Source organism: Alexandromys fortis, unplaced genomic scaffold (genome assembly GCF_014885135.2).
Source record: "Alexandromys fortis isolate MF-2015 unplaced genomic scaffold, M_Fortis_MF-2015_v1.1 scaffold_77, whole genome shotgun sequence".
NCBI classification, from domain to species: domain Eukaryota; kingdom Metazoa; phylum Chordata; class Mammalia; order Rodentia; family Cricetidae; genus Alexandromys; species Alexandromys fortis.
The window spans coordinates 7,377,994-7,404,472 of record NW_026067967.1 but is presented as its reverse complement, the minus strand read 5'-3'; the positions used below and the strand labels follow the sequence as shown (position 1 = coordinate 7,404,472).

Genomic DNA, 26,479 nt, shown 5'->3' with positions numbered 1-26,479 from the left:
CAGAGTGAATCGAAAGTTTTTTTTTTTTTTTTTATGAAAAATAGTGCATAGGCTGCAGAGATGGCTGGGTGGCTCAGAGGCTGCCGAGATGGCTCGGTGGTTAGTGCACTTGTGGCTCCTGCAGAGGACCCAGGTTCAGTTCCCAGCACCCACGTGGCAGCTCGCAACAATCTATAACAACTCCAGTTCCAGGAGATCCCACAGCCTCTTCTGGTCTCTTTGAACACCAGGCACATATGCTGTGCACATACACACATGTAGGCAAATACATATACACATGAAATAAGAATTAATAATCCTTACTTTTTTTTAAAAAGAAAGCAAATAGTTGATAGGCTAAGAAGTTAGTTGTTGGCGGGGACTGCTCTTTCCTTTCCCAGCCATTCAGATCTGAATAATCACACAGAAACTATATTAATTACAGTGCTGTTTGGTCAATGACTGAAGCATATTCCTGTCTAACTTTTATACCTTCAGTTAACCCACTTCTACTGATCTGTGTGCCTGCTCTCGATAGATAGATAGATAGATAGATAGATAGATAGATAGATAGATAGATAGATAGATAGATAGATAATCTATCCTCCTGGCTTTGCTCTGCTAAGCCATTGGCTGAAATAGCTTTATTCATTAACCAATGGTAATAAAACATACTCACAGCTTACAGAGGGGAGTCCCACACCAGTTAGTGGTTAGGCGTGCACACTGCTCTTGTGAAGGACCAGATAAGCGAGGCTCACAACTGCCTATGATTCTAGCTTCAAGGGATCCCACTGCATCACCTTCACCAAAGTCTCTGTTCAGTATATGCCATTGGGTTTTTATTATTATCTCCTTTCGAGCAATTGACTCGATTGCTACTGTGACTCATTTGAGAAATCCACCAGGAACTTTGCTGTGCCGTGGCTATAGGGCTTCTTCCTATTTCACTTTTGATTTTGCCTTTATTGCTTTGCAGAGCTGTGCGTTCAGTGCATCGTACCGGGGATCCACAGCTCTGCGCACCCCTCTCCCCATTCCAGCTCATTACACATTCACCCCTGCATGTTATCCCAGGTGCAGAAGGAGAACATTAGGTCAGAATGCCTTTGAATTTGCTCTTTGTGTCAGGCTTCCCACTGTGAAATGCGCTTTAGACTCACTGTAGGGTGGCTCTCTATTGGTGTTCCCCCACCCACCCAGTAACCTTACACAGGATACTAGCGTTCACTTCAACGACTGTGTAGGGTCCAACAAGGAGCAGATTCCAAGAGTGGATTAGACAGCAAAACAGCGTATTAGAGGGGAGTGGGAAAGACAGAAACGGAGAGGAGGGAGGGGGACTAACTAGGAGGAATTTTAGACTGTGATTCAGCTCTGAAAAAGATCCATCCACACTGACAGGAAGCCCTCAATCAAGCTCCTGCCCATTGGAGGATGCCTGCATACTACGGGTCTTATTTAGCATCTCTGCCATACAGTCATTGGCTGGGGTGCTGGAGCACAGGATGGATCCAGAATTTGTAGCCAATTGTGTGTCCTGTAATAGGTGGCCTGAAGGATGCACACCTTGGCTTCCACCCTCATGGTTCCCTTTAGATCAGTGTAGAAGCTCTCTGAAACTTGGTCCAGAGTGGTAAATACAGTCAACACAGGGTCGTATGAAATATGAGAAGGATATATATCAATAAGATATCAAGTGAAGTATATAAATAAAACATGTAAATCATTAGAGCATAGTCATAATAAATATTAGCTCCCCTCTCTACCCACTTTCTACTGGCCCGTGGTTAGTTTTAGCTAACCAAGAGCACACGGTCGAGGCAGAGGTGACTCTGAGGTGGCCAGAGTGGTCTGAAGGCCAGTGTGCCATCTGCGGTCCACACAGATGTGTTCTTCCCGGGCTGCAGTCGGATTAGGAATCTACTCCGCATCAGTAGACACTGCTTTTTTTGTTCATAGAGGGCACTGTCAGTGAGGATGCTCCGTGTTTGATGTTTGTCCCAGCTCCTCGTTTGCTCTTAGTGCTACTTTGAGAGTGACGCTCCAGTGACAATAGAAAAGCAGAAGGAATCATTTTCAAAACCAACTTTTCTTTTTACGGCCTGAGGGGCTCCTGGCGGGTGTTCCGCCTGCCTGCCTGCAGGGCAAAGGCCTCCATACTGTGCAGTGTCAGGTCTGTTATTGGTGAGGAAAGACCCTGGTGCCTTCCCATGATCGCACCTCAGAGTCAGCAGATCCGTCCTGTTTTCCACGGCTCCGCTCACTCTGCACCTCAGGAGCTCCTGCCGTGTGCCAGACACCGCGTGCCTCCTTGAGCCCTCGGTTGTGCCCAGCCACATCAGCTCTGCCTGAGCTTTCTAGAGGGTCAGAAAGGACTAGAAGACGAGAGTGCACCCTGGCTTTGTCTCTGTAATGAAGAGTGTGACCCCATTACCGCTGCGATCTAAGACGCGGCATTTTGAACCTTGAGTGCCCTCGTTTGATCTACGAGCCTACATGGTTTTCGTTCTTTTCGTCACTTATTCCAGAAATACTTGTCACTGCACAGCCAGAAAAGGCCGGCTCCTGCCCTAAAGTGGGTGCTGGAATTTCCTTCACTTTGTGACTTTCTTCCCTGGGATGACCTTGGGCAGGGAGCCGTGAATCCGGGAAGCTGCTTGGCCCAGTCCCTCATGCAGGGATTTGAAGCACTGGCTATATTTTGTGCTTAATTGTCAGCATCCCTTCCTGTTTGAGACTAATTCAATGGAGATTTGCTGTGTTTTATTTCTGTGTGTTCCCAGATCTATGCTAGCTTGTTAACATGATGTAGTAGACCAGGAATATCCAGTTTTGCTTTCGTACTCTTAAAAACTAAAGTGCATGTTCATAAAATTAAAGGGTCCCAAGAGCCAGTTAATATAAAGCAATATTTTCCCAAGGTCAGAAGTGATTTAATATGAAAGATCATATTTTATCGTAACCATAACAGGCTTAACAAAATCTAGACAGACAAATTGCTAGTTTAGAAATGATCTGAACTTGCTTTCTCCCAAAAAAATGTAAAAACAAAGCAGAACCCACAAGATTGCAGGTACGGCACCAGGCATGGGCGCCCTGCTCCCCGTGGCTGTGGCTCTCGGCCGCGTCATGGAGCTTCCTGAAGCCCAGGCATCACTGTTTCTAGCAAGGAACTACATCCCAGCCAGGGCAGCCCAGTTTCTCATACCTTTTCATTGATGTAATTTGACTTATTTTGGTTCCTCTCCTAGTGCCTACATTTTGTGAAGCCCTAACATAAATTATTGGCTTGTGTGTCCCACGGCCTCAACCTTGCTCTCAATGTGCTGCCCCTGCAGTTCCTTCATTTTCATGTGTGAGAGATTTATTCTTCCTTAGTGGGCTCTAATGTTTCTCCTTGTGCATGCGTGCACACTTACACACCCTTGGGTGTGTATGCTTGTTAATATGCCTAGTACACAGAAATAACCAGTGAGAAAGGCAGGCATATTCTGGGAGAATTCCTTGGTGAGCTTCCTGGGAAATACTTCAGCCGACAGGTATGGTTTTAAAATTGATGCTCCCTTCATAGCGGGGTTGTTTCTCAATCTGTTTTTGCTTATTCTTCTTAGAGATTCTGACTTAGCAGGACCCCCGTCTGCCTCCTGTCCTCTGTGAGAGCTCGTTGGCTGTTACTAACCAATCAGTATTCCAAAAACCATGTCAGTGTGTAAGGTTTGAACTGCAATCTACAAGACAAAGATTTTGTAGATCATCCTGTGTGTGTTGAGGAAAACGTCATAGCTTGGGTAGTCTAACCACCAGGTACTGTCATGATGTTCAGGCTTGAGGGCCCATCTGGTTTGCAGGTGGCCCGATTACTGTGTCTTTGCAGATACAAGAGCGGAAGGAAACCTGCACCCTCTTGCACCCTGAGGGCTGCGCACTCATGATCTTCCCCCTCTAAACCCCAGTGCCAGACAGCATTGTAGAGCAGGGTCCCAAACGAGAGGACTTCAAGAGGACCCCACACATCAGCCCATAGCAGCCAGGGCTGGAAGGAGCTAGGAGGCTGTTGGAAGCTGAAGGAACAGCGTGGTGTGGGCATAACTGCAAAGAGTCAAAGGCGAGGCCCATCCCAGGGCTGGCAGTGACTCTGGCTGGGGCAGTGCTGGCACCGGGCAGCTGTGTTCATAGACAAAACACAGAGCGGCCAGGGAATCAAGGACCCCTTCTCTGTTGACCTTTATGTCACCGTGGCTTCATGAAAACTTTCTCTGATAGAGAGTAAAACTGTAATGGAAGTTATTGATAAGCCCAGAAATATATGTTAAATCTATCATTATGCAACTAATTTAAAACATAAGTAAAGAATATCCAAGGGAAGGAGATAGCCATCTTCCTATTTGGAAGCTTGTCCAAGAGGAGTGAAATTAAACCTGGCTGAGGCTCTGGGTTAATATTTAGAAATCAAAAAGGGAAAATGTTTAGCTCACCAGAGAAGTAATATTTTTAACAGGTAGAACTGCCTGGCAGTGGGCTGCGATGCCTGGGATGAATTAAGTCTGTAAGTTACTCACCGAGTTCCTCGCCGGGTGTGTGCTAAAGCCAATGACTGTGGACAGAGATGTAGGAAATAAGTCTGTTCCGCGGAACCATCAAACCAAAGGGCCAACAGGGACAAAGCTGTCCTTGCAAGGGAGCCGAGGAACACTGGAACTGTCTACATCTGCAGGAAGCCTCAGCCGCTGCCCTCGGGCATTGGAGCCTAAGACACCTCCAGGCAGGGTAGGCCAGTGTCCCTCAGGGGCATGGAGTCTAAGACACCTCCAGGCAGGGTAGGCCAGTGTCCCTCAGGGGCACGGAGTCTAAGACACCTCCAGGCAGGGTAGGCCAGTGTCCCTCAGGGGCACGGAGTCTAAGACACCTCCAGGCAGGGTAGGCAGTGTCCCTCAGGGGCACGGAGTCTAAGACACCTCCAGGCAGGGTAGGCCAGTGTCCCTCAGGGGCACGGAGTCTAAGACACCTCCAGGCAGGGTAGGCCAGTGTCCCTCAGGGGCACGGAGTCTAAGACACCTCCAGGCAGGGTAGGCAGTGTCCCTCAGGGGCACGGAGTCTAAGACACCTCCAGGCAGGGTAGGCCAGTGTCTACCACAGTCCCAGCTCTCCACCCAGGCAGCCGTAGAGCTGTCCCCTTTTGCTCTGCCTCTGCAGCCTCCTTCCACTGGAGAATTGTCTCCTGGAAGTCCACAAGAGTAAGAAAGTGGTGCGTGGATGGGAGTTTTTCTCCATGTCTCCACTCCATCTCTTTTCCTTCCTTGTATAAAACTCACCCTCCTTTCTTGAGGCTGTCTTGTTTGTCTTTCTCTGCGCACCCGTCACTGTCGTCTGACACACCAGCCTCGCTCTGCCGCTCTCCCTCCTCCACCCCAGGCCTGGAGTGTCCCAACTTTCTCTCTCTCTCTCTCTCTCTCTCTCTCTCTCTCTCTCTCTCTCTCTCTCTCTCTCTCCTAGGCATCTCACACTGCTTCCCTTCCTCCTGCTGACTCGATTGCCCGCTTAGCCCAGCAGGCTGTCAGTGTTCTCCAGACCTCCCTGTCCCCCCGAGATTTAGTTAGGGGTCGCGTCTCTGTGCTTGAGTACTGTTCCTCGGTTGTGATGTTTTAATATACCATGTTTCTGACTTTCAAGTCGCATTTCCTTTTACATTGTGATGACTTTCAAAGCAGGAGCTGCCTTTTCTTGTGTGTGTTTGTAACAGCCCATGGCCTATGACAAAAAGGGTTCAATATCTGCTGGCTGAACGGATACAAGGTCAAGCTGCCCCCACCCTGCACCTCCACAGGTAGAACGGGAAGGATAGACAGTGTTCTAGCCAGGCTGGCTAGGTGGGTAGTTCAGGTTCCCTTTGATACTCACCAAATGGCTATGTTACTGGTGAGTTAACTCCTGCAGTGTGTGACCCTGCCACTGTGAACCCTGTTTTTCTATACCCTCGCTGAAGCCAACCCTATCAGCACATCTCAACTTTGTAAACATTCCTTATCCAGTTAAGACCCCTAAATAGGAACATCGAGTCTTAAGTAAAAGAAACGGATGAAGAGTGAACCGGAAAAGTATGGTGTTAGTGGTTAATCTGGGGCCGTCGTCGTGTTCTTAGGACCACTGAAGGAAGGCAGGAGAATTAGCATCTGTGGGGCTCTTGCCACTCACAGACTGTGTTACATCTCAAGCCCCACCATGACGGTAGGGGCAGGTGTTGGCTGTGTATGTTCTCTGGGGGAGGAAGCCAGGCTGGGGCAGGGGAGAGGGCATTGTACAGAATCACACAAGTAGTAACTAGCAAGGCAAAGCAGACCCAGAAGACCAACTTCAGGGATCTTTGGGTTTTTAAAACGCCTGTGCTATTCCACGTGAACTGGATTTTGGGGGTTTTGTTTGTTTGTTTTTGGCTTTGTTTTTTTTATTTTTTTTTTATTTAAGAAAAGTCTCAGTGTAGCTCAGGTCTGTCTCAGACTGACAGTCCTGCCTCAGCCTCTCACACCCTGGATTAGAGCCACCAGCAGAACTGGCTTTTATTATATTATTGTTCAGTCAGAAATGTGGGGAGTTAGCTGGGAAATTAATGTCAAAGTGGTAATTTGAAGGTAGAAGATCACATTATTTAATAACCTTGGCATAATCCTTGAAACCACTAATAGATTCAATTAGCAGCTTAGTATCATAGTTTTTCCAAAAATTAATAGTACCAGAGAGTGATGTTTAAAAAGAAAATTAGGTTCTCACCTGCCAGCCCATTTCAGTGAATTTTTTTTATTAAGAAAATATTTGCAGTCCTGCTTTTTTTGTGTGAAATTCAGCGAAAACAGTTCCTTGCCCAGTAGCCCAGACACAGAGCCTCTGCGCTCCTTGCCTCCCAGCAGTCGGATTCCAGAGCCACTCGATCACCTTAGGTCCTGTGGTAGCTCAGTCCTGAGCCTCAGGAAAGCTCTTCCCACAGGCTCTCCTCTCAGCGGGGGAAGAGGGAAAGTGTGCCCCACCCCTGTGTTTGACAACCCTGCATGGGGCCCCGGACATCTAGCAGTAAAGTGCATTGATAGTTTTACTGCACCCTACCCTACGTGCTCTGTGTGTGTGTGTGTAAACTGTCTTACAGTTTTTGATGTTTGGATTTTCAGATATATATGTATGTATTTGTAAAAAAAAAAAAAATTACTTTGCCTCTATTGTAGTTTTTATTTTTCTTAACTTTGTCTCTTACCTAATAAATCAGTCCTACTTGCTATGGACTGTCCTATGGATTGATTTTTGTCTTGGTTTTTGTTTGCTTATTTTCTGAAGCAGTCTTGTGTGACTCAGGTTGGCCTTAAATTCACTGTGTAGCCAGGGATAACGTTGATTTCTATCCTTCTGCCTCCTGTGTTATGATATTTGAACTGAGACTATTATGCTCAGAAAGTTTTAGAAGCGTGTCCACGTTGTGTCTCCCCAGTATAGAACTGGTTCCCGTACTGTTCCGTCGCTACCACAGATCTGTCTTGTTTGTGTGTTTTCAGTTACCCAACCTGCATCCTCTGAACTTTTGAACATCTGAATCTTACCCTAACAAAACTGTCAAGAGATTTTAGGAAACCACAATCTGTGAAAAATAAAAACTCTGACTCCCCAATGAGGTGAGGGGATATTCTCTAGTGCTCCCCCACACACACACCTAAACGAGCCACTGGGTGATTGGATAATTGGACCACAGCCCGCCATGCTTCCCGGCACATGGCAGAGGCGTGGAGACACGAGGTGCTGGATAGTCACACGGATGGTCTCACCTGGCCGTTCTGCATCTGAACACTATCTGTCAGCAGCTGCTCAGGCCTGGCCTCGTGTTGAGAGAGGCACAGATGGAATCTCACCTGCCTGCATTATCTCACAGTGCGTGGGTCAGAAGTCTGGTTCAGCTGGCTTGTCTGCTCAGGGTCTCTCAGGGCCAAAACCAAGGTGTTGGACCGGCTTGCTCTTGCGGGATGCTCTTGGGAATTACGCACTTGTGACTTGTTTAAATTGTTGGCAGAGTTCATCTCCCTTCAGCTGCAGGTCCAAGGTTACCATTTTCTTGCTGGCTGTCGGCTGGGAGCCATCTTTTTTTCTCATGTGACTTCTCATCTTCTGGCCAGAAATGTCCCATCGGGCCCTTCTCTCACCTCCAATTTCCTGACTTTCTCTTTTGCTGTCCCCCACATGGGGGGGGGGGGGCGGATGTTTCTGAAGGTTTGTGATTAGATTAGACCCAATGATAGCTCCATTTGCGGTAAACATAAAATAACACTGGAGGATAAAGGAGATAGGACCATTTTAAAATTATGCCTGCTATTGTCCACTTCAAACTCAAATCAAAGGAAATTATGCTTCCCTTATGTATTTGTGTAACTGTCACTCCCTTGATGGGTAATCTCTTTCTGGGGAGTATTTATGACAGTCATTTTATGATCATCCCCTTTCCGGCCTTCCATTCAGTACAGCTAGCCGCTCATGGGGGTATCCCCCACTGGTCCTAAGTGATGCCCTCTGGTAGCGGGGGAACCGTTAAAGAGAGTGTATTCTTGCAGAACATCACTGAGGGCTAGTTCTTGAAGAAGATGGTGGGACACCATGTCTTCCTCTTCCTGCCCTTGTTTATACCACACTTCCACCATGATGTGTTACCTCGCCAGAGGCCCAAGGCAGGGGAGCCCAGATCAGAACCTCCAAAACCATGAGCCAAAACAGCTCCTCTTTCTGTATATATTAATTGCCTCAGGAATTTCACTATACTGAAAGGAAGCTGGCCAATACAAGTGTATGTCCAATGAGTTGGTTTTTCTTAATGAGTTGTTAGATCAAACAATGACTCATTATTCCAAAACAAACCAGGAGAGCAGGGACAATGCTCTGCTGGTCCGGGTGTTCCTGAAGCTCTGTTTATTTAGGGTCAATCAGAGACTAAACAGTGGGCACGCGTGAAGTCATTGAACCTCCGCGAAACAACTCGAAAGGCATGAAGTAGCTGTATCATAATGAAATTAACCTTTCTTAGAGGAGAAAATATATTAATAAAAGAAAAGTATATTCCAGAGAACACTATTGCCTTTAAAGCACTTGATTATTAGATTCTCTTAAAAACAAAACGGGAGGAGGTTTGAAAATGAAAAGAACAATAAAGATGCCATGGAATTAACGATGTAAATATGTCTGAGTAGAAACACAACTGTTTCTCAAGAGAGGGAAACATTGCTTTGATGAGAACTGGTGGTCTCTGTAAGCGCTGCTGCTAAATGAGGAGCAAGCGGAGAGAATCTTTCCTCACCAGCATGTAAATATTTAAACAGTGCCGTGTCCAGCTCTCGAGCTGGATTCAAATGGCAGCCTCCCACACCTGCTCCTGGGGAGATGGCGGGCAGTGCCCTTAGCTTCTTAAACTCACACCACAGATCCTGTGTGCTTGTTTTGGTGATTAACAGAACTGCACATGTAAACCCTCAGGCTACATGCGACAGGTTGAGAATGAATCGAGATGTCTGCAAGCATCGCTACTCCAGGTGGTTAAGAATCAAAATGGCAGGGTTCACAAACTTGAGATGCAAATTCAAACCCTACAGTTTAACTCTGTCTCTGAATCTCAAATTATCTCCATTTCCCCTGCTACATATGTGTGTGTTCATAAGCATATATGCATGCACATATTCCTGCCTTCATTACCATCACCACACAGACTGCTCAATAGTTACTAGATTGAGTAATTGCTATTAATGATCAGGTATGGTATTTGTGGCTACTAGATCATATAGAAAGTGCTGCTGCTCCTCTGTGCCTAAATTTACAATAACAGATTTTTTAAATTAATTTGTATATGTGCATGTATGTGCATGAAATGCCAGAGATTGATGTCTGGTGTCTCCTTTCCTCTCCTGTTTAATTTTTAAAGCAGTTTCTCCCAGGCCTGAAGCTCGGTTTGACTGGCCGGCCAGCAAGCCCCAGAAACCTGCCTGCCTCTGCTTCCCCAGCTTAGGGAATACATGTGCATCCCACCGTGCCCAGGCTTCTGCATGGGTGCTGAGGTCAAACTCAATCCTTGGGCTTGTGTGGCAAACTCTTCACCAGCTGAGCCATCTCTCCAGGCCTGAGTTCATTTGTTCTTCTAGTGAAACTCTGAAATTTAGAGTCATCTGTTTGCAGATAGGGGCTAGGGTCTTGCTGTACTTGGGTTAGGGGCTAGAGCCACCACCACTCTGCTTCGGAAGGGGTCCCTGAATTTATGATAATATTTTCATTTTTCTATACATTCTATCTTTCTTCCTGTGGATGATCCCCATTAAGTATAGGATAGTGTTTATTGAGATCAACAAGATCTGTTGTAACTGGATTAGATAGAAGTGGTGTTGAACAGGGCTCCTAACTGGAAGGTACTAAGATTAACCAGTGGGGTCTTAGGTGTTCAGCGGGGCAGCTCATGGAAATGCAGAGGAAACACAGTGACAAGCACTCAAAATAAAAAATGCTCACTACTAGTCAACAGGGACACTGCCGCACGGTCTCTTGGGTAGGTTATTTATTTAGGGCCGGGGACTGAACCTAGGACCTTGCGCATGCTAGGGAAGTACCCTGCACTTTGCACTGGCTTCTCCCAGCTCCAGAATCGCTAAGTCTTCACACTGACAGTGTCAGCTGCAGACAGTGAGCAAAGCCACCCAAGCAATAATGCTCTGATGCAGAGAATGTAACATTGTTGACTTCTTTCAGAAACCTGGGTATCTTTAAAAGGAATTTAACCCTATATCTGCCCTTGGAATAGCAATTCCACTTCCAGATACTGTTACAAGGAAGACAAAACTGCAAATCCAACCAAAAACTGTATCCAAATATTTAAAGCACTTACTTAATATGCAAAACAGAGAGACAACTAAGTAGCCATCAGCTGGTGTAGAGAAGGAAGCAGTTGGGGGCACAGCCAGCCAGTGATCGCTGGAAACTGAAAACATAAACTCCTCCCACGGGCAACAGCCTGTGCGGATCTCAGTCATAATGAGAGAGGTGAGCACTAAAGGCTGCAATTATTATTATTATTATTATTATTATTATTATTATTATTATTATTATTATTATTATTATTATTATTCCCTGTGACTGTCCTGCAACATACTGGAAAATGGTTTCTGTTACAATCTAATGCAATTTTGATCTAATATGTAGTTCCAAATGCTGCCAGATTGCATCAACAAGAGGCAGGAATGCTAAATTGGATCTGATTGGGTCAGAGATCAAGGTAGAACAGGTCATGAATGAAATTGGGGTGTGCCGTCTGTCAGCACTGGGGGCAGAGTAAAGGCTGGGCCCGCTGGACTGCGTGGGCAGGCACACCCGTGGATTCTGCATGGTTCTGGTTACCCTTTATTAGCGCAGGCCTTCCTTTGAAGGGGATTAATTAAACTGCTTACAGCTGCTCCCACATGTGTGCTTTGCTTGTCCACTCCATGTTAATTGCTGGTCCTCATAAGTTGACTCGGCTGCCTGCCAGTGTGGAGACTCGGGTTTGTTGTGTTGTGGGGTCCTCTGGCCATGACATGGCTGTGGCCATCCTAAGATCAGAGCAGCTCTGATTAACCCACAGGAGACATATAGGGTCCACAGGCACCCCTCAGAGAGTGGGGGACAGCTTATGAGGTTGCACAGGGCTAGGTCACTAGGGGCACTTGAGGTCCTCCCCTCTCTAAGGATGGAAAAGCAAAGCATTGCCGTGCCAAGAGACAAGCCTGCAGTTAGAACCCAGAGGCTTGGCCTCCCCCTGCCCTGGGGTCTGCTGGGACCTCTCCTCCCTCAGGGTGACAGAAGCAGGTGGGGAGGTGTTTTCAGTACCGTTTGGCTCTCATATTAATCCGTGTTCTGAGGGCCGTCGACCGTGTGTGTGCCTCGGAGAGTGTCTGGAGCTCTGTGGAGCTGTTAAACTGGATGCTGAGGCTTCAGAACTCGGGGTGGCAGGCCTAGCCGTGTCCAGTGTTTACATTACAGCCCATCTATCCTGGACAAGACTGGCATGTGTTTATAGATGGGCTTGGGAAAGTATTTAGGTTGTTCTTGCGACCAGAGGCTCATAATCAAGTTTTTATGCTTTTCCTTGGAGATGTATGTTGTCAAGACTCACTCTAAGAAACAGCGTGGTTGCTCATGCCAAGAACTCTCCAAGTAGCCTTTCCACGTCTCTGAATGAGTCGTGGTTTCTTCAAGAAAGGCAGGTTTGGACATGGTAGTGCCCTCTTTTAAAGCTCATAATCTAGCTCTTTTCAAGTCAGTGGGGCCCTAGTTTTTCATCCTGAGTTGAAATATTAGGAACCAATCCTGCAGAGATTTTTAACTACACAAGCCAGAACTCTGAAGCTAAGTCTTTGATGCATATGTACATTTTTAATTTCTCCCTTTTCAGTTCCTGCAGACCAGTTCTCTTTGTAGTCATGTTCACTGTAATCCCATCATGAAAGTGTTGATGTCTTAGTAACCTTTATTGAAGCCACATATTAATCCACATTCCCTCACGGTAACAGACGGTTTGTATCAAACATCATGCAGCTCTGCTCAGACTCCATATGGAACTAATAAGCCACGCAATAAGTGGCCTTGTGTGGATGAGTGTACTTTGGGGGGTGTGTGTGTGTGTGTGTGTGTGTGTGTACACACAAGTTGTCTAAAGTGAACGTCTCTTCTGCCAAAACCTAAATGACAAAATGGTTCCTAAACCCCCAGAGTCTTTCTTGACCTCGGAAAATTGTGTTTAAAAATTAAAACTCAAATTGAGCACTTGGATGTGAAAACCGACGTCTTCACTCAGCCGGACACTCACTGACAGAGATGCACTCTTGCTCTGTCTTCCACGTCCGTCTCTGGACCTGCTGATGAGGCTGCCCTCACCACGCTGTGCAAACCAGTTCACCCCAAGCCCCATGAGCTCTAACATGGAGGTCAGCTGTCTCACTTGGTAAAACTCACAGCCACCGGATGGGCCTTGGGATGAGACAGCATAATTTATTTGGGGAGAAGAAAACGGTTCCTGGAATTTGGCACGGCTGTAGTTGGTGTTACGGTCCAAATGTACCCTTTGCTCCAGTTTCTGGTGCTCCTAGACAGTGCTGTATTAATTCACCCAGAAAGACCACACCATCGCTGTCTACTTCCCATCTACTTTATTATCTGCGTGCACCTTTTTATCCTCATTGCCCACCACTGAATTGCAGAGCAATTTAATTGGTTCCGTGGAGCGTCCTAGACCAATCCAAGGAAATTGAACTTCAGATTAATTGAAACCAAAATTTCATTTATGAACTGCCCAGCCTCTGGGTGGTGGTACAGGAAGAGGCTGCTGCAAAAGGTGTTTATTTCAGAGCTGAATTTGAGGTGGTTAGACCCAAAGCAATATTTTTTTTTTTTTTGGCCTGGGTCCCTTGTCCTTCCCCTCCCTAGTAGGAAGAGAGGTGGAAGTATCTGGGTGCAGGGGGTGATGGCGGTCAGTGATGGTGGCCTTTGGTGGAGCTGGGGCAAGGAGAGGAAACAGGAATGGAGCGTTTTGGTGGCTTGAACTCCTGATCTCTCCCTTGATATGCGGGTTCTCCTGCCTGTGCCTCTCCAGTTCCTACCCTGTAAGGCAGGCTTCATCCTCTGTAATCAGATTATGTGTAATCAGGGTTCTCTAGGTCCTCTCTCTCCCTACACACACACACACACACACATGCACGCACACACACACACACACATGCACGCGCGCACACACACACGGAATTTATTAGATTGGCTTTACAGGCTGTGGTCCTGCTAGTTCAGCAATGGCTCCCTCCCAACAGAATCTAAGAATTCAATAGCTCTTTGGCCCAAGAGACTGGATGTCTCAGATGGGCTTCAGTATATGTCAGAAGGCTCTAATGCCATAGAAGAAATGAATTTATCAGCGAGAGTGAGGTGGAGCCCAGATTTAAGGTGGATCTTCCAGCTTCAAATGCTCCAAGCAAGAAAAATCCCTTACAGGTGTAGCCAACAGCTCGGGTTTTAGTACAGAATTGTCCATGCTCATCCGTCTCCACGGCAGACCAGAAGGATGCTGTTGGTCCTCTTGGTTCCATAACTTGCTGGAGGGCTTACATGGTAAGGAGAGTTCTGTCTAAGTGTGTGGTTCCAAAGACGGCTTGCCCACTGGGCGCCAGGTGTGCTGATGAGTGAGTGGCTGAACCAGACATCCGGAGCTTAGTAAGTCCAGGTCTTTCTCCGTGCCTGTCTTTCCAACTTTGCCCTTTTTCCTTCCCTTTCCTTTTCTCTCATGTTTTGATAGTACCTTACTAAGGTGACTTGTTAAAGAACATGAAATTTTAAAAGCTTGGAAATGTTTGACCAGCTCGACCCAGGAGGAAGTTTGCACAGAGCACGCTGGAGCTGTCCCTCGGGGGCCTGACCCCCCACATCACGTGTCGGTCGTCCCGTTCCCGTGTTATTATCATGACGCTATTAACAGGTGTGCTTTCGCCACTGCCTCTCCAGTCAGAGTCAGAATTAGCATTTAAAATACGAGCTTAATACTTGATATTTTGCCCTTTGATGGGAAGTAACGCATTTCTTCCTTTGCCAGTTCCCTTCTAATTAGTTAAGTAATAAGCTATTTCTGAGCGAGTCTTAAGCCCAGCCTCGTGGTAGGTGCAGTGGTGTTCAAACAGAAAGAATGTGCCTGCATATTAATGATAGTAAGACTGTTTGCTTGAGTACTTGCCTGGGCCGGACACTGGCTTTGACCCACTGCATGCTTTGAGGCAAGAAACATCCCCACTTTATACAGAAGAAAGCTGAAACTCCAATAAGTGAACTGGCTGGCCAGAAAATACACCTGGGGGCCGGGGGAATGGACTTAGTGGATGGACGTGGTGTGCTTAGTCAGATGGGGAAAGAGTTAATTAAGGTTTCTTCACAGTGTGAGTGTGTATTGATTCAGCAAGCAGAAAAAAATGGCAGCTTATTTGTTTCAAACAAGCAACGAGAAAGAAACTGAGCATTATTTGTGGAAGCATAGTAAGTTAGCATGTAGCTTTGGAGCCTGTCCTGGAAATCAGTCTGTAGACCAGGCTGGCCTCGAACTCACAGAGATCCATGAGCCTCTGCCTCCCGAGTGCTGGGATTAAAGGTGTGCACCACCACCACCACCCGCTCAACATTTGATTTAAGAACAGTGGGATGCTGAAATGAAGTGTGGTGGCACTGCCTATAATCAAACACATGGGAGGTGGGAGCAGGAAATTCGGGGATTCAAGGCCAGCCTTGACTACATAGCATGTTTCAGGCCAACCTGGGCTACATAAGACCTTGTTTCCAAAAATAATAAAAATGATACTGACTGTACTGAAGACAGTAAGAGGAAAGCATGTGGGGTGGATGGAGAGTCGAGTTCCCGATGCAGTGAGAGTGGGTAAGATTGTGTGAACGAGAAGTGGCTGGGTTCTCACCGTCCTCAGATGGAGCATGGTGGGTGCTGCTGAAAATGTGGTTTAGGAAGGAGCAGCTGGAAGCGGTTGCTCCCAGAGAGCAGGCGCTGGTATTGGCTCATTGGCAAACTTGTGGTGCTTCAGGTTTCCAAGGCCGTCCCTGGAGAGCAGGCGTTGGTATTGGCTCATGGTGACTGTGGTGCTTTAGGTTTCTGAGGTCCTCCCAGCATTTTATTATTAAACCCTGCATTTAAACAGAAACTGTAAACAGAGACTGTGCTTCTGTTTTCCGGCCGCCCGGACCCGAATAATCACACAGAGACTGTACCAATTACAACACTGGTTGGCCAGTGGCTCGGGTGTATTCCTAGCCAGCTCTTAGATCTCAAGTTAACCCATTTCTATTAATCTATGTATCGCAATGAGGCTGTGGCTTACCGGCGATGCTCTGGCATCTTTCTCCTTCAGCGACTACTTGGCGTCTCCCTGACTCCATCTTCTTCCCTCCTGCTTGGATTTTCTGCTGTGCTATATTCTGCCCTGCCATAGCCCAAAGCAGCTTCTTTATTAACCAATGGTAATAAAAACATATTCACAGCATTATGAGGGGAATCCCCATCAGAAATACATATGATAGGAACATTTTTTTTCTTGAGACAGGGTCTCATGTACCCCAGGCTAATCCTAAACTCTATATATAGCCCAAGATGACCCTCAGCTTTTTTCTGGTCCTCCTGCATCAGCCTCCTGAGTGCTGGAATCATAGGCCTCTGCCTCCACACCCAGTTTATGTGGTGCTGGGAACGAACCCAAGGCTTTGCTTATGCAAGGAGAGCCCTCAACTGTCAGAACCACAGCACAGACAGTCTCCTTAAGTTCTCTCTGCTGATAACTGAGCACAAGCGTGGCGGGTGGAACCCAGAGCTGTAATCAGAAGGCCATGCGGAACAGCTGAGGGGCCAGGTGCCTTTGTCAGCCTCGGTTTCTTCATTTACAGGACTGGGAAGGCAGTCCAGTCTTCTCCCGAGCACTGCTAGCTCACAGTCCAGTCTTCTCCCCGAGCCCTGCTAGCTCACTCGGTAGTGCAACAGAACAAATGGTTAAGGCCTCACTGGAGGCTCATTCCCTCTCTCTCTCTCTCTCTCTCTCTCTCTCTCTCTCTCTCTCTCTCTCTCTCTAAATCATACTTTACAGAGAAACTTTCACTGTGGTCTCAAACAACTCAACCCCTGCCTTCCATTGTGAAGGCAGCTGACTGTGTGCTGGCCCAGAGACACAGTTTCCTGCTAGTCCACATGGACTTTTTTTTTAATATTTAATATTTTTCAGTATGAATCACAGGTGAAATTTTTATGCCATGTGTAAACAATTTCACTTTTTATTGAAACAATGAATTCAGGAATGTCATATTGGGATATCAGCCATTTTGCTTTTATCAATGTATGGAAAAAATGCTTTTATATTAATATAAGGAATGATGTCATTTAATATGGAGTAGATCTTATAATTCAAGGCTAGCAAATCTCAGGAGGTGATTTGGGTCACCAAACTAAGTTTGAAAGGGAGAGAATATTTTCCTGTGGCCTCTCAAGAGCTGTTACCAATTTTCTCCCCAGCTGTCAGAGCGGATGGAACAGAAAGGCTTGTGAAAAACAGGCCCAGACTAGTGTTGTCTGCCCTGATGAACCTGTGGTCTGGAGAAATTTACCACTAGCTTAAATAATAGCTAAGGCACCTTCCATCTCTCACACCATAGGCGTCTGCCTCCCGACTTGACGTGTGTTCACTCAGAACATCCTAGAAGCTCGCCTGTGTTTTGTGATTCTCCCTTTATCATCTCAGGCCCAGAGAGTAAACTCTGAAAAATCAACTGAGTGCTAGATGCTTGTGTGTTAAATTAATCTTTTTGGTAACAAAGTCTTACTTAACTCTTAAATTCACTTTATTTTTCATTCTTTTATCTTTGGATAAAACTAAGGATAAAACTCAGCAGCCCCCCCCCCCATTCACACACAAGACGCAGTGAATGCTATAGAGAAACCCAGAGCCTCTGTGAAAATGACATAAGTATATTAAAATCTCTGAGGGGCCGGAGAGGGGCTCAGTGAGAAGAGTATGGAGTGCCCTAGCAGAGACCAGGGTTGGATTCCCAGCACCGCGTCTAGTGGCTCCCTAAGCACTCCAGCTCCAGAGGACCCCAGCACCTCTCCTAGCTTCCTCGGGCATATACTTATGCATGCAAACATACACATAGACACACCACATATACACAGAGCTGCAGGCAGTTCTGTGCAAATGTACACACAGGCACACCACATATACACAGAACTGCAGGTTCTGTGCTTAGCAGCGCTTACTGCTCTCGTAGAAGGCCAAGGTTCAGTTTCTGGCGCCTACATAGTGGCCCACAACCTCCTGTAACTCCAGTTCCAAAAGATCCTACGTGCTTTTCTGGCCTCTGGGCTCTAGGCCACGTGTGGTGCACACACACACAGGCAACACAGTCATACACATAAAATTAAAAAAAAAGTGAATCTCTTCTAGCTTAAATACTCCTGGTGAGGTGTGTGAACGGCGTTAGGAAAGCTCACAGAGGTCTGCGAATGGAAAAGACCAGACCAAGACGCAGGTTGACCACGTGAAGAACTGTGCTGTCCCTCTGTGCAGCTGAGACGGCCGTCGTACACTTAAATTAAAATGCTGTTCTCCTCCTGTTGCAGCTGAGATACCAGCATGGCCTGGGGACTCCAGACTTGAGGCAAACCCTTCCTAACCTGAAAAACTTCATGGAGCACGGACTCATGGTCAGGTGGTGAGTATCTCTGTCTGCCGCCCACGTGGCTCTGCGCCCTCCTGCTGAGCTTTCTTCTGCAGTGACACCTGACAAGAGAACAGGCAGCCGGTCTGCTTGTAACCTAAGCTCCACTCTGGCTCAGGCAGCAGAGCACCCTCTGGGGGAGAGGCAAAGCAATAAGGGAAGTCAGCTGGGATTAATGGGGCCTTGAGATAAGCATCAGGACCAGCAGCTAGAATTAGAATCTGAGCCCAAGGATGCTACTAAAACGCGCCTTTTGTCACTGTGTGCTGGCCCATGAGGACAGGCTGTCGCGTAAAGTCTCAGCATTAAAGTGGCCTGAGTAAATGGAAACTGTGGGCTCGTGCGTTTGGGGATCCTGAAGTTTGTGTCCTGGAACAGCGGGTGATACCTTACCAGACCCTGTCGGTGGAACTCAGGCCCCAAGGTGATGGCTGGCACTGGCTGGTCTCCTGGAAGGAGCTCAGGCTGAACCAGATGTTCTTGTACAGTGCGTGGATTTAGAGTCTGGTGTCTCTGAAACTTGATTTCCTCATTGTTGACCCTCACCCACTCATCTCTCCGGTTTGCTGCGAGGATGGCGTAAGGCGTGAGATGGATAGCGTAGTACTGACTTCATCTCTCCTGGGCCGTGAAGATGGGCCTGGAGGGTAACAGGAGAATTGCATCTCTGGCTGATCTCTGACCTTTGTTCTTGTCCCATGTTTCAGACATCTTTTCTTTTTTGGTTTTTCGAAACAGAGTTTCTCTGTAGCTTTGTTTTTTTTTATTTTTTTATTTTTTTGTAACTTTGTAACCCTAAACCATAACCATAACCTTAACTAGCTCTTGTAGACCAGGCTGGTCTCGAACTCACAGAGATCCACCTGCCACTGCCTCCCAAGTGCTGGGATTAAAGGCGTGCGCCACCACTGCCTGGCCAGACTTCTTTCTTTAAGAAGAAGTCATCTTGGACAAGTGCTCAGCTGATGAAAGAATTCTACTCCGAATATGGAAATGGCCATCAAAGCTTGATGCTGACCCCAGTGCCCAAATACGGGGAAAGGATCCAAGTTTAATCAATACAAAACAATACAATAGCAATACCTGTGGTGACAAAAGTGCCTGCAGATGTCTGTGTGTCCCTGCCTCTCAGGAGGGTCGTGTGGTGCTCCATCTCTGCCTGCAGATGTCTGTGTGTCCCTGCCTCTCAGGAGGGTCGTGTGGTGCTCCATCTCTGCCTGCAGATGTCTGTGTGTCCCTGCCTCTCAGGAGGGTCGTGTGGTGCTCCATCTCTGCCTGCAGATGTCTGTGTGTGCCTGCCTCTCAGGAGGGTCGTGTGATGGGTGCTCCATCTCTGCCTGCAGATGTCTGTGTGTCCCTGCCTCTCAGGAGGGTCGTGTGATGGGTGCTCCATCTCTGCCTGCAGATGTCTGTGTGTCCCTGCCTCTCAGGAGGGTCGTGTGATGGGTGCTTCATCTCTGCCTGCAGAACATATAATTGAGGTGACACCCAACCCAAGTGTTGGTCACCTACAACAGCAGGGAAAGAGGCAGCCACAGCCCTACCTGATTCTTCACCAGAAGCGTCAGCTCCTTCCTAAGCTCAGACCGAGCCTGGATCCCTTACAACAGGCTTCCTGCTATAGCCCCACCACTCCTGGGTTCCCAGCCGTCCGCTTCCACACCGCCTGTTCTGCCTCGCTGTTTCACTTCTCTCCAGAGACCCATACCTCCTCCTTAATTATTATGAGATGTAATTGCTGTGTGTCTGCTTGTGGCTTGAGGATGCACAAGAAAAGGCACCCTCTTCCCCCTCGACATTTGGAACCATTTGGGAGAGAGGATACAAGAGACAGGCTAATGCAATCAGAATGTCAGTTTTATTACTGATAAAGCCTCTTGGAAAAAGTGGCTTTAGATGTGTAATAAAAAGGGTTTGCAAAGACATCATTCAAACTTAAGCTTACCCTGAGCATTGGGTCTGAAGAGCCGCAGCTCTCCTACAGAGGAGGCCCTTAGCACACTGCAGAGAGCTGTCAGCTTACTCCCGGCAGGACCCAGGGAATGCTGGGCCAAGATTACGCAGATTCTGATCCTAAATCACCCACAATGAGAGAGTGTGAGTGAGGGGACTGTACAACGCCAGGCCCAACTCAGAATCTTGACGTAGAATTTTGATTGAGTCCTGTAGTTGCTTAAGGACACTGAGCCTTATTAATTATAAAGATGGTATCTCATGCCGGTGTGAAGGCTCACGCCTGTAATCCCAGTTCTTGAGAGATGGCGGTAGGCCAGGATTTAGTTGTCCTTAGTGAGTTTGAGGCCAGCCCAAATAAATGAAATGTTATCGTAAATGCTATTTAAAAAAAAAAAAAAAAAAAAAAAAAAGACAAATTTTTGTTCAAAGGAAAAGAAAACCTCCTTGTCTGGCTTCAGTTGTCACACAGTAGACGTGATGAGGTCGTAACAACCACAGAATAGAATGACGACCTTTCTCTCCCCTTCAGTTCACATGGGATAGGGTTCTTCCATGTTTCGACCATCTGACAGAAATAAGCAAGAGCCCGGTGGGTTCTGTTCACTGAAGGAGTACGGGTTTGATGTCTCTAACGATTGCGGGACTGTGTTCTACCGTGTTTATGTTCAGTTCCTCCTTAAACTCTCTCTGCTCTGACTCCATCTTCTATCCTTTCACCAACCTTCCCTGTATCCAGCGAGGGGCCTGCCGAGCTGTCCCGCAGGTCACTGTCCTGGGCTAACCTGTTGGGCATGCGCTCGGCCCCCGACTTTGCTGCGACCCTTGCCTTCCTGGCAGGAGTGTACCTTTCTCTACTAGCTTCCCTCCGTCAGATGCCCCAGCTCCTCTGCCTGACGAGTCTTTGATGGCCCTGGTTGTCCTATTTACTTTCATCCCGTGCAGAATGCACCATCCCTGCTCCTCAAAAGGAACCGTTTTCATAAGCACAACAGTTTCACTGTGGGGAACAGACCACTCGGCTACAGTGCACATCCATTTTAAGACTGGGAAGACACTAGACGATGAGAGAGCTCGGGCCTTTTTATTGTTGTTGTTCTTTTTAGACAGGATCTCTCTGTGTAGCCCTGGCTGTCCTGGAATTTACTCTGCAGACCACGCAGGCCTAGAACTCAGAGATCCACCTGCTCTGCCTCCCCAGTGCTGGGATTAAAGGCGTGCTCCACCTTTGCCCAGCTTCAGAGCTCATGCTTTTAAGGAAAAGAATACATTAGAAAATACATTAGAAACAAAAGCTGGAAGAAATCTTCATCACCATCCCAGCACAGAAGCGGATCACTGAGCTCAGAGCCAGCCTGGTCTGCAGAGAAACTCTGTCTCAGAAAACAGAGGGGGAGGGGAAGAGGGAGCGGGCAAACTTCGGGCCTTCTGGGATACCTGCAGGCCGTCTACCTGAAATATTTATGTCAGTCCCTCCTCTTGCTGCTTGGCTGTCCTTCCCCACTTGCAATACTGTCTTTTCAGTGGCTCTCAGTTCTAAGACAGAGAAATTAAACGACTGTGAGAGCCATTGACCCATGAACCTAGAGCAGTAAAAGAGAATCTAAGTCTCCTGGTTAACATTTACTTTAGCACATGCATGGTAACAGCCACTTTCTGGTTCCCTCGTGAAGAGTGCGCCACTATTCTCAAAAAGTGAATGCTTCCTCGGGGTTCCAAGTCCAGACCACCATAGGAGGCCAGGCTCTGCAAACCTAAACAAAGCCAGAACCAGCTGGTTCAGCCTCTGTAGACTGGGGGCTCCCCCACCCGACCCCCAGCTCATGCTCCTCAGGGCAAAGGCCAAACAAACTCAGCCCCCTTGGGGAGTCCTAGGGGAGACTGGGCATCGTTTAGGAAAGGAAACATCCCCGGGGAAGCGTCCAAGTTACAGGGCAGCTTGTTTTGTTTGTGATGAAGGCTTTCTTAATGAGGTGACTTTTCCCTGTCTGTTACAGAATTGTGAACGGTTACGTGTTAGTGTTTGGGACTGCCTGACCAGTCCTGACGTGAGCCCTTTCATCCTCATGCACACAGCTGCACGGACATGGTTCTCACTGGGTTTGGACTCCCAAATACTTTGGTTAAAGTCACTGGTGCCATAGACGCCATCCGTGTTTTCTTTCAACTCCTTTTCTACTGACTCCAAAGTGGTCCAGGACTCAAGTTGATGGACACGGTCAGCATTGCCTCGAGGGCTGAGTTTGGTCAGGGAGGAATGTGCCCACCAGCTGCTGGTGGCTTACCCAGCACTGAGCTGCAGAGATGCCTGCGGTCAGGGCCCTGTATATATATTTCCCTGGCCCTCCACCCGTCTCAGCCGACATAACACACACCACACATGTCTGCCCACACCGGTTCACTTTAACCAGCTCCTGCCACCCAGAACAGCCCACCCCTGCCCTGTCCAGATGCTCCAGCAGATGGAGGTGGCGCTCCACCGAGCATGGCCGATGTGGGGCAAGGGTCACCAAACCTCATCCGGAGGGCTTGTGAGCAGTATGGCGCTGGTGTCTGCATCTGTCTTGCCTGTGGGTCAGCCTGGCACAAAGCGGTGAATGTAAGGCCATGTCTGTCCTCTTCATGGGACCCACACCCACAGCTGCGTTCTTGCCACGTACTAATCAAGGTGATGAAACAGGAACAGAAAATAAACAGTCAAAAATAAAGGTATAAGATGCTCTAAGGAAACGACTAAGTTGCCTGACCTGGCAGGAACTCCTTCACTGGCTGCTCTGAGGATCGTGGACCTTCCGTGGGGAGCTGGCATTTCTAGGCCTAGAACACAGAAGGACTAGGGTATGGGAGGCATGGTCTAAGCCATTGTGATGCAGTTCAGCTGGAAGAGCGTCGGCTTTTCCTGAGCATGTACTAAATAATACCTCTGCCTTCAGTCTCTGAACAAGACTGGGGGTGGCAGGACCCGGTTGATGCTGGTACCGTAGGGATTTCAGCACAGGTGCGCCTAGCCTGCCACCTGATTTAGCGGTTAGTACGAATGTACAACGACTAAGCAGGTCATCGTCATGGCCGCTGTTTTTAAGAGCTATTCATTCTTTGTTGTAGGTGTTTTGTTTTTCCTAAAGTCCATGTTCATCTTACAAACAGGTGTGCATGTAGTTCTTGTGTTAATGGCTTACTCTCTTGAACACCAGTGGTATAGAAGTATTCACTATCTCCCTCTTGCGTTCCCCAGGCCTCTCTGTAGGCTCGAGAGATGCACCCCACAATGTTTGCCCACACTCATTTCTATCTTCTTACTGACTTTTTAAAACCCTTTTTACCTGAAAATCTTTCTGTGCGTATTTATGCCTGCAACAGCCCTAAGAGAGAATGAGGACAAGAATAAGATCATGACTCCACAACCCGGAGAACAGAGACTCAGAAACACGAGTGACTTGTCAGGGTCACATGACAGTCAGTGATGACACAGAACAGTTCTTGTCATGCACCACGATGCCCCATGCTTGCTAGTGTCTGCTCTGTGCTTCCCCCACCCTCTCCAGCCCCCAACACCATATCACCATTGTTTGGACACCCGTTAGCTTCCCGAGAGTATCTCCCTAAAGGATACGCCCCACCAGGGGCCAATCCAGAGTCTCTTCTAGAAAGATACAGGCAGTGTTCTGGTGGAAGCTGACCCAGGCACCTCATAAAGCTTTGCCAAAACTGTGGGAATTCTAACCCCAAAATCCAAGCATCCAGTCCTGTTCTGTAGTTAGGAAGCGGGAGGAGGCGCAGGGTGCTGACTCAGGTGCACTCACCTGTAGCCTTCATCTCGTGAGCGCTGTGGTTCTTTAGACAGAAACGTGGTCTCAGCTGTAGCCTTCATCTCGTGAGCGCTGTGCTTCTTTAGACAGAAACGTGGTCTCAGCCGTCTGTCCTGCTTTATTCAAGGAAATTCTTACTCTAAATTTAATTTTTCCTGCGCATAAAGCATAAGTTCTCTGTCGTCTCCATGCAACACAATGTGAAACAACAGAGAGGACCCAGCTCAAGGGTCAGAAAATGCGGGTGTCAGTTTCTGCTGTATCACTTTAATTTCATAAACATTTTTAAGAACGAGTTATTTCTAATGGCATTAATAGCACCAGCCCTGCTTCCCCAGCATAGGTGTGTGGAGCCAATGAACTATGTCTACCAAAGGGGTTATAAGCCAAAAAGAACTATAGAAAACAGTAAGTTGGGCTAGAGAGATGGCTTAGCAGTTAAGAGCACTCGTTTCTGTATCAGGGGATCCAAGTTCGGTTCCCAGCACCCACCCTGGGCAGCTCACAACGGCCTGTTGGCTCCAGCTCCAGGAGACTGGCACCCTCCTTTGGCTGTAGGTGCTGCACTCACTCACAAACACATAAATAAAATATTAGGAATGGAGTGGCTAAGCGGTGGTGGCGCACACCTTTAATCCCAGCACCTGGGAGGCAGAGGCAGGTGGATCTCTGTGAATTTGAGGCCACTCTGAACTGCAAAGCAATCCCAGGACAGTCAGGGCTACATAGAGAAACCCTGTCTGGAAGAAAACAAAACAAAAGAAGCAACAATGGAGTAAGTAGATTCCATTGCGTTTGACAATTCACCAAGTGTCTCCTGTTCAAGAGATGAAGGCAATTTAAAAACAAAGTTTGTACTGCCTGGGCCTGGTTCACATCAGTTTGGCTTTGAATCCAAAGCAGCTGAGACAAATTAAATGTCTCGAAGGCCATGCCCTTCACTGGCTGTGGCTTGACTCGGGGCCTGACATTAACGGTAGAGGCCTCTTTCCTTCACTGATGACTCTCCACATCTTTGCTGTCTTGCTCCCCATCCTCCACGATCCTCATCCTCCCTGATCCTCATCCTCCCTATTCCCCATCCTCCCTGATCTTTTTTTATCCACTCTTCCTTTCCTTTTTCCCCCAGGGGTGGTAGTCTACTCTTGAACTAGCAGCAATCCTCCTGCCTCTGCCTCCCATGCGCTGCTATCTTGCTTTCCTTTGCATGTGTAGAAAATCGAGAGCTCGGCTGCTTTAATTAGAAGTAATAGGGAAAAGATGGTTACCTAGGAACTTTAGCACGTGGGTGCCTGCTCTCAGGAGGTCTGGTGTGGCCCAACCTGTCCTTAAACGCTTGATCTCCTGCCTCACCCCTCTCCAGGTGCTGGGGTAACAGGTTTGCACTACCAGGCTGACTTTAGGTTTGGCACACTTAGGAAAAGATATTTTGGTAAAGTTATAATAAATTGTTTACTGTGTGGGTGCAGTAAGCAAGCAGTGCACTTTGAATCACATCGATGCAACAGTCGTAGGAATGTTTAAAAGTCTCATTATTTCTACAAACCCGTCTCCCCTCATCCCTTCCCTTAGTCATGCTTATCCCAAATTCACAACTGGACTCTGGCAGGTGACTTCCGAGGAACACACAAAACACAGCTAGCTGATGATAGTCTTTAAATTTAGATCAAATGGCATTGCCTTTGAAGTCTCAAGAGTACTACTGAAGTGTCACATGGGCTTGCCTTTGAGAGTGTGGCTCTGGGCTGGCATCCTAACACAAAGAGCTGGACCTGGCTGAAAGTGAATGAAAAAGAAAGTTTTACTGGAGTTATTTACTCAGAAGGAGCCTTGACGGGCCATCCCTGTCTCTAGACGGGAACACACAAGGTATACGGGCATCTGTGGAACTTTAAAAGACCTTGGGGGACAGGCTCCTTCCATAACTCATTCCAGAGTTTAAACACCCTCACTTCAGGAAATTCTTCCCTATATTTAACTTGCAGCCCCCCTCCTGCGGCTAACACCCACTTCCGCTTTCTTCTGTCTTGGGTCGGGATGGAGAACAGCTGTCTGACATCCTTTGTGCTCAGACGGACGTCTTCACTGCCGGGCTGCTTTCTCCTCCACCCGCGAGCTGATCCAGACTCAAGATGTTTGCTCTTAATGTTCTGTCTAATTTCTGTTTCCTCCTTTGATTATAGAGCAATATCTACTCAATAAAACTTAGAAGCTATAAAAAGTAGCCAGGAAAGGCAGAGATGAAGACGCTGCGGTGGCAGCCAGTCTTCCCGGCCCCCGTGTCAGGACTTGGTCCGTCCATTTCCCTTCCCGGCCCCTGTGTCAGGACTTGGTCCGTCCATTTCCTGGCCCCCGTGTCAGGACTTGGTCCGTCCATTTCCCTTCCCGGCCCCTGTGTCAGGACTTGGTCCGTCCATTTCCTGGCCCCCGTGTCAGGACTTGGTCCGTCCATTTCCCTTCCC

The 26,479-nt window shown here is 47.6% G+C and overlaps 1 protein-coding gene across 2 annotated transcripts in view; it reads left to right on the top strand.

The window, feature by feature from the left end:
* Uvrag (UV radiation resistance associated) overlaps window positions 1-26,479 on the top strand; it is a 208,816-nt gene that overhangs the window by 170,959 nt on the left and 11,378 nt on the right. Inside the window, exons 14-15 of one of the 2 annotated variants that reach the window (XM_050154443.1) lie at window positions 18,158-18,249; window positions 22,206-25,530. In XM_050154443.1, coding sequence (XP_050010400.1) covers window positions 18,158-18,249; window position 22,206 — 93 coding nt within the window. In that variant the 3' untranslated portion in view covers window positions 22,207-25,530. Of the gene's footprint in view, window positions 1-18,157; window positions 18,250-22,205; window positions 25,531-26,479 lie in introns of those variants that run through there. The other variant, XM_050154442.1, reaches the window with a different exon arrangement.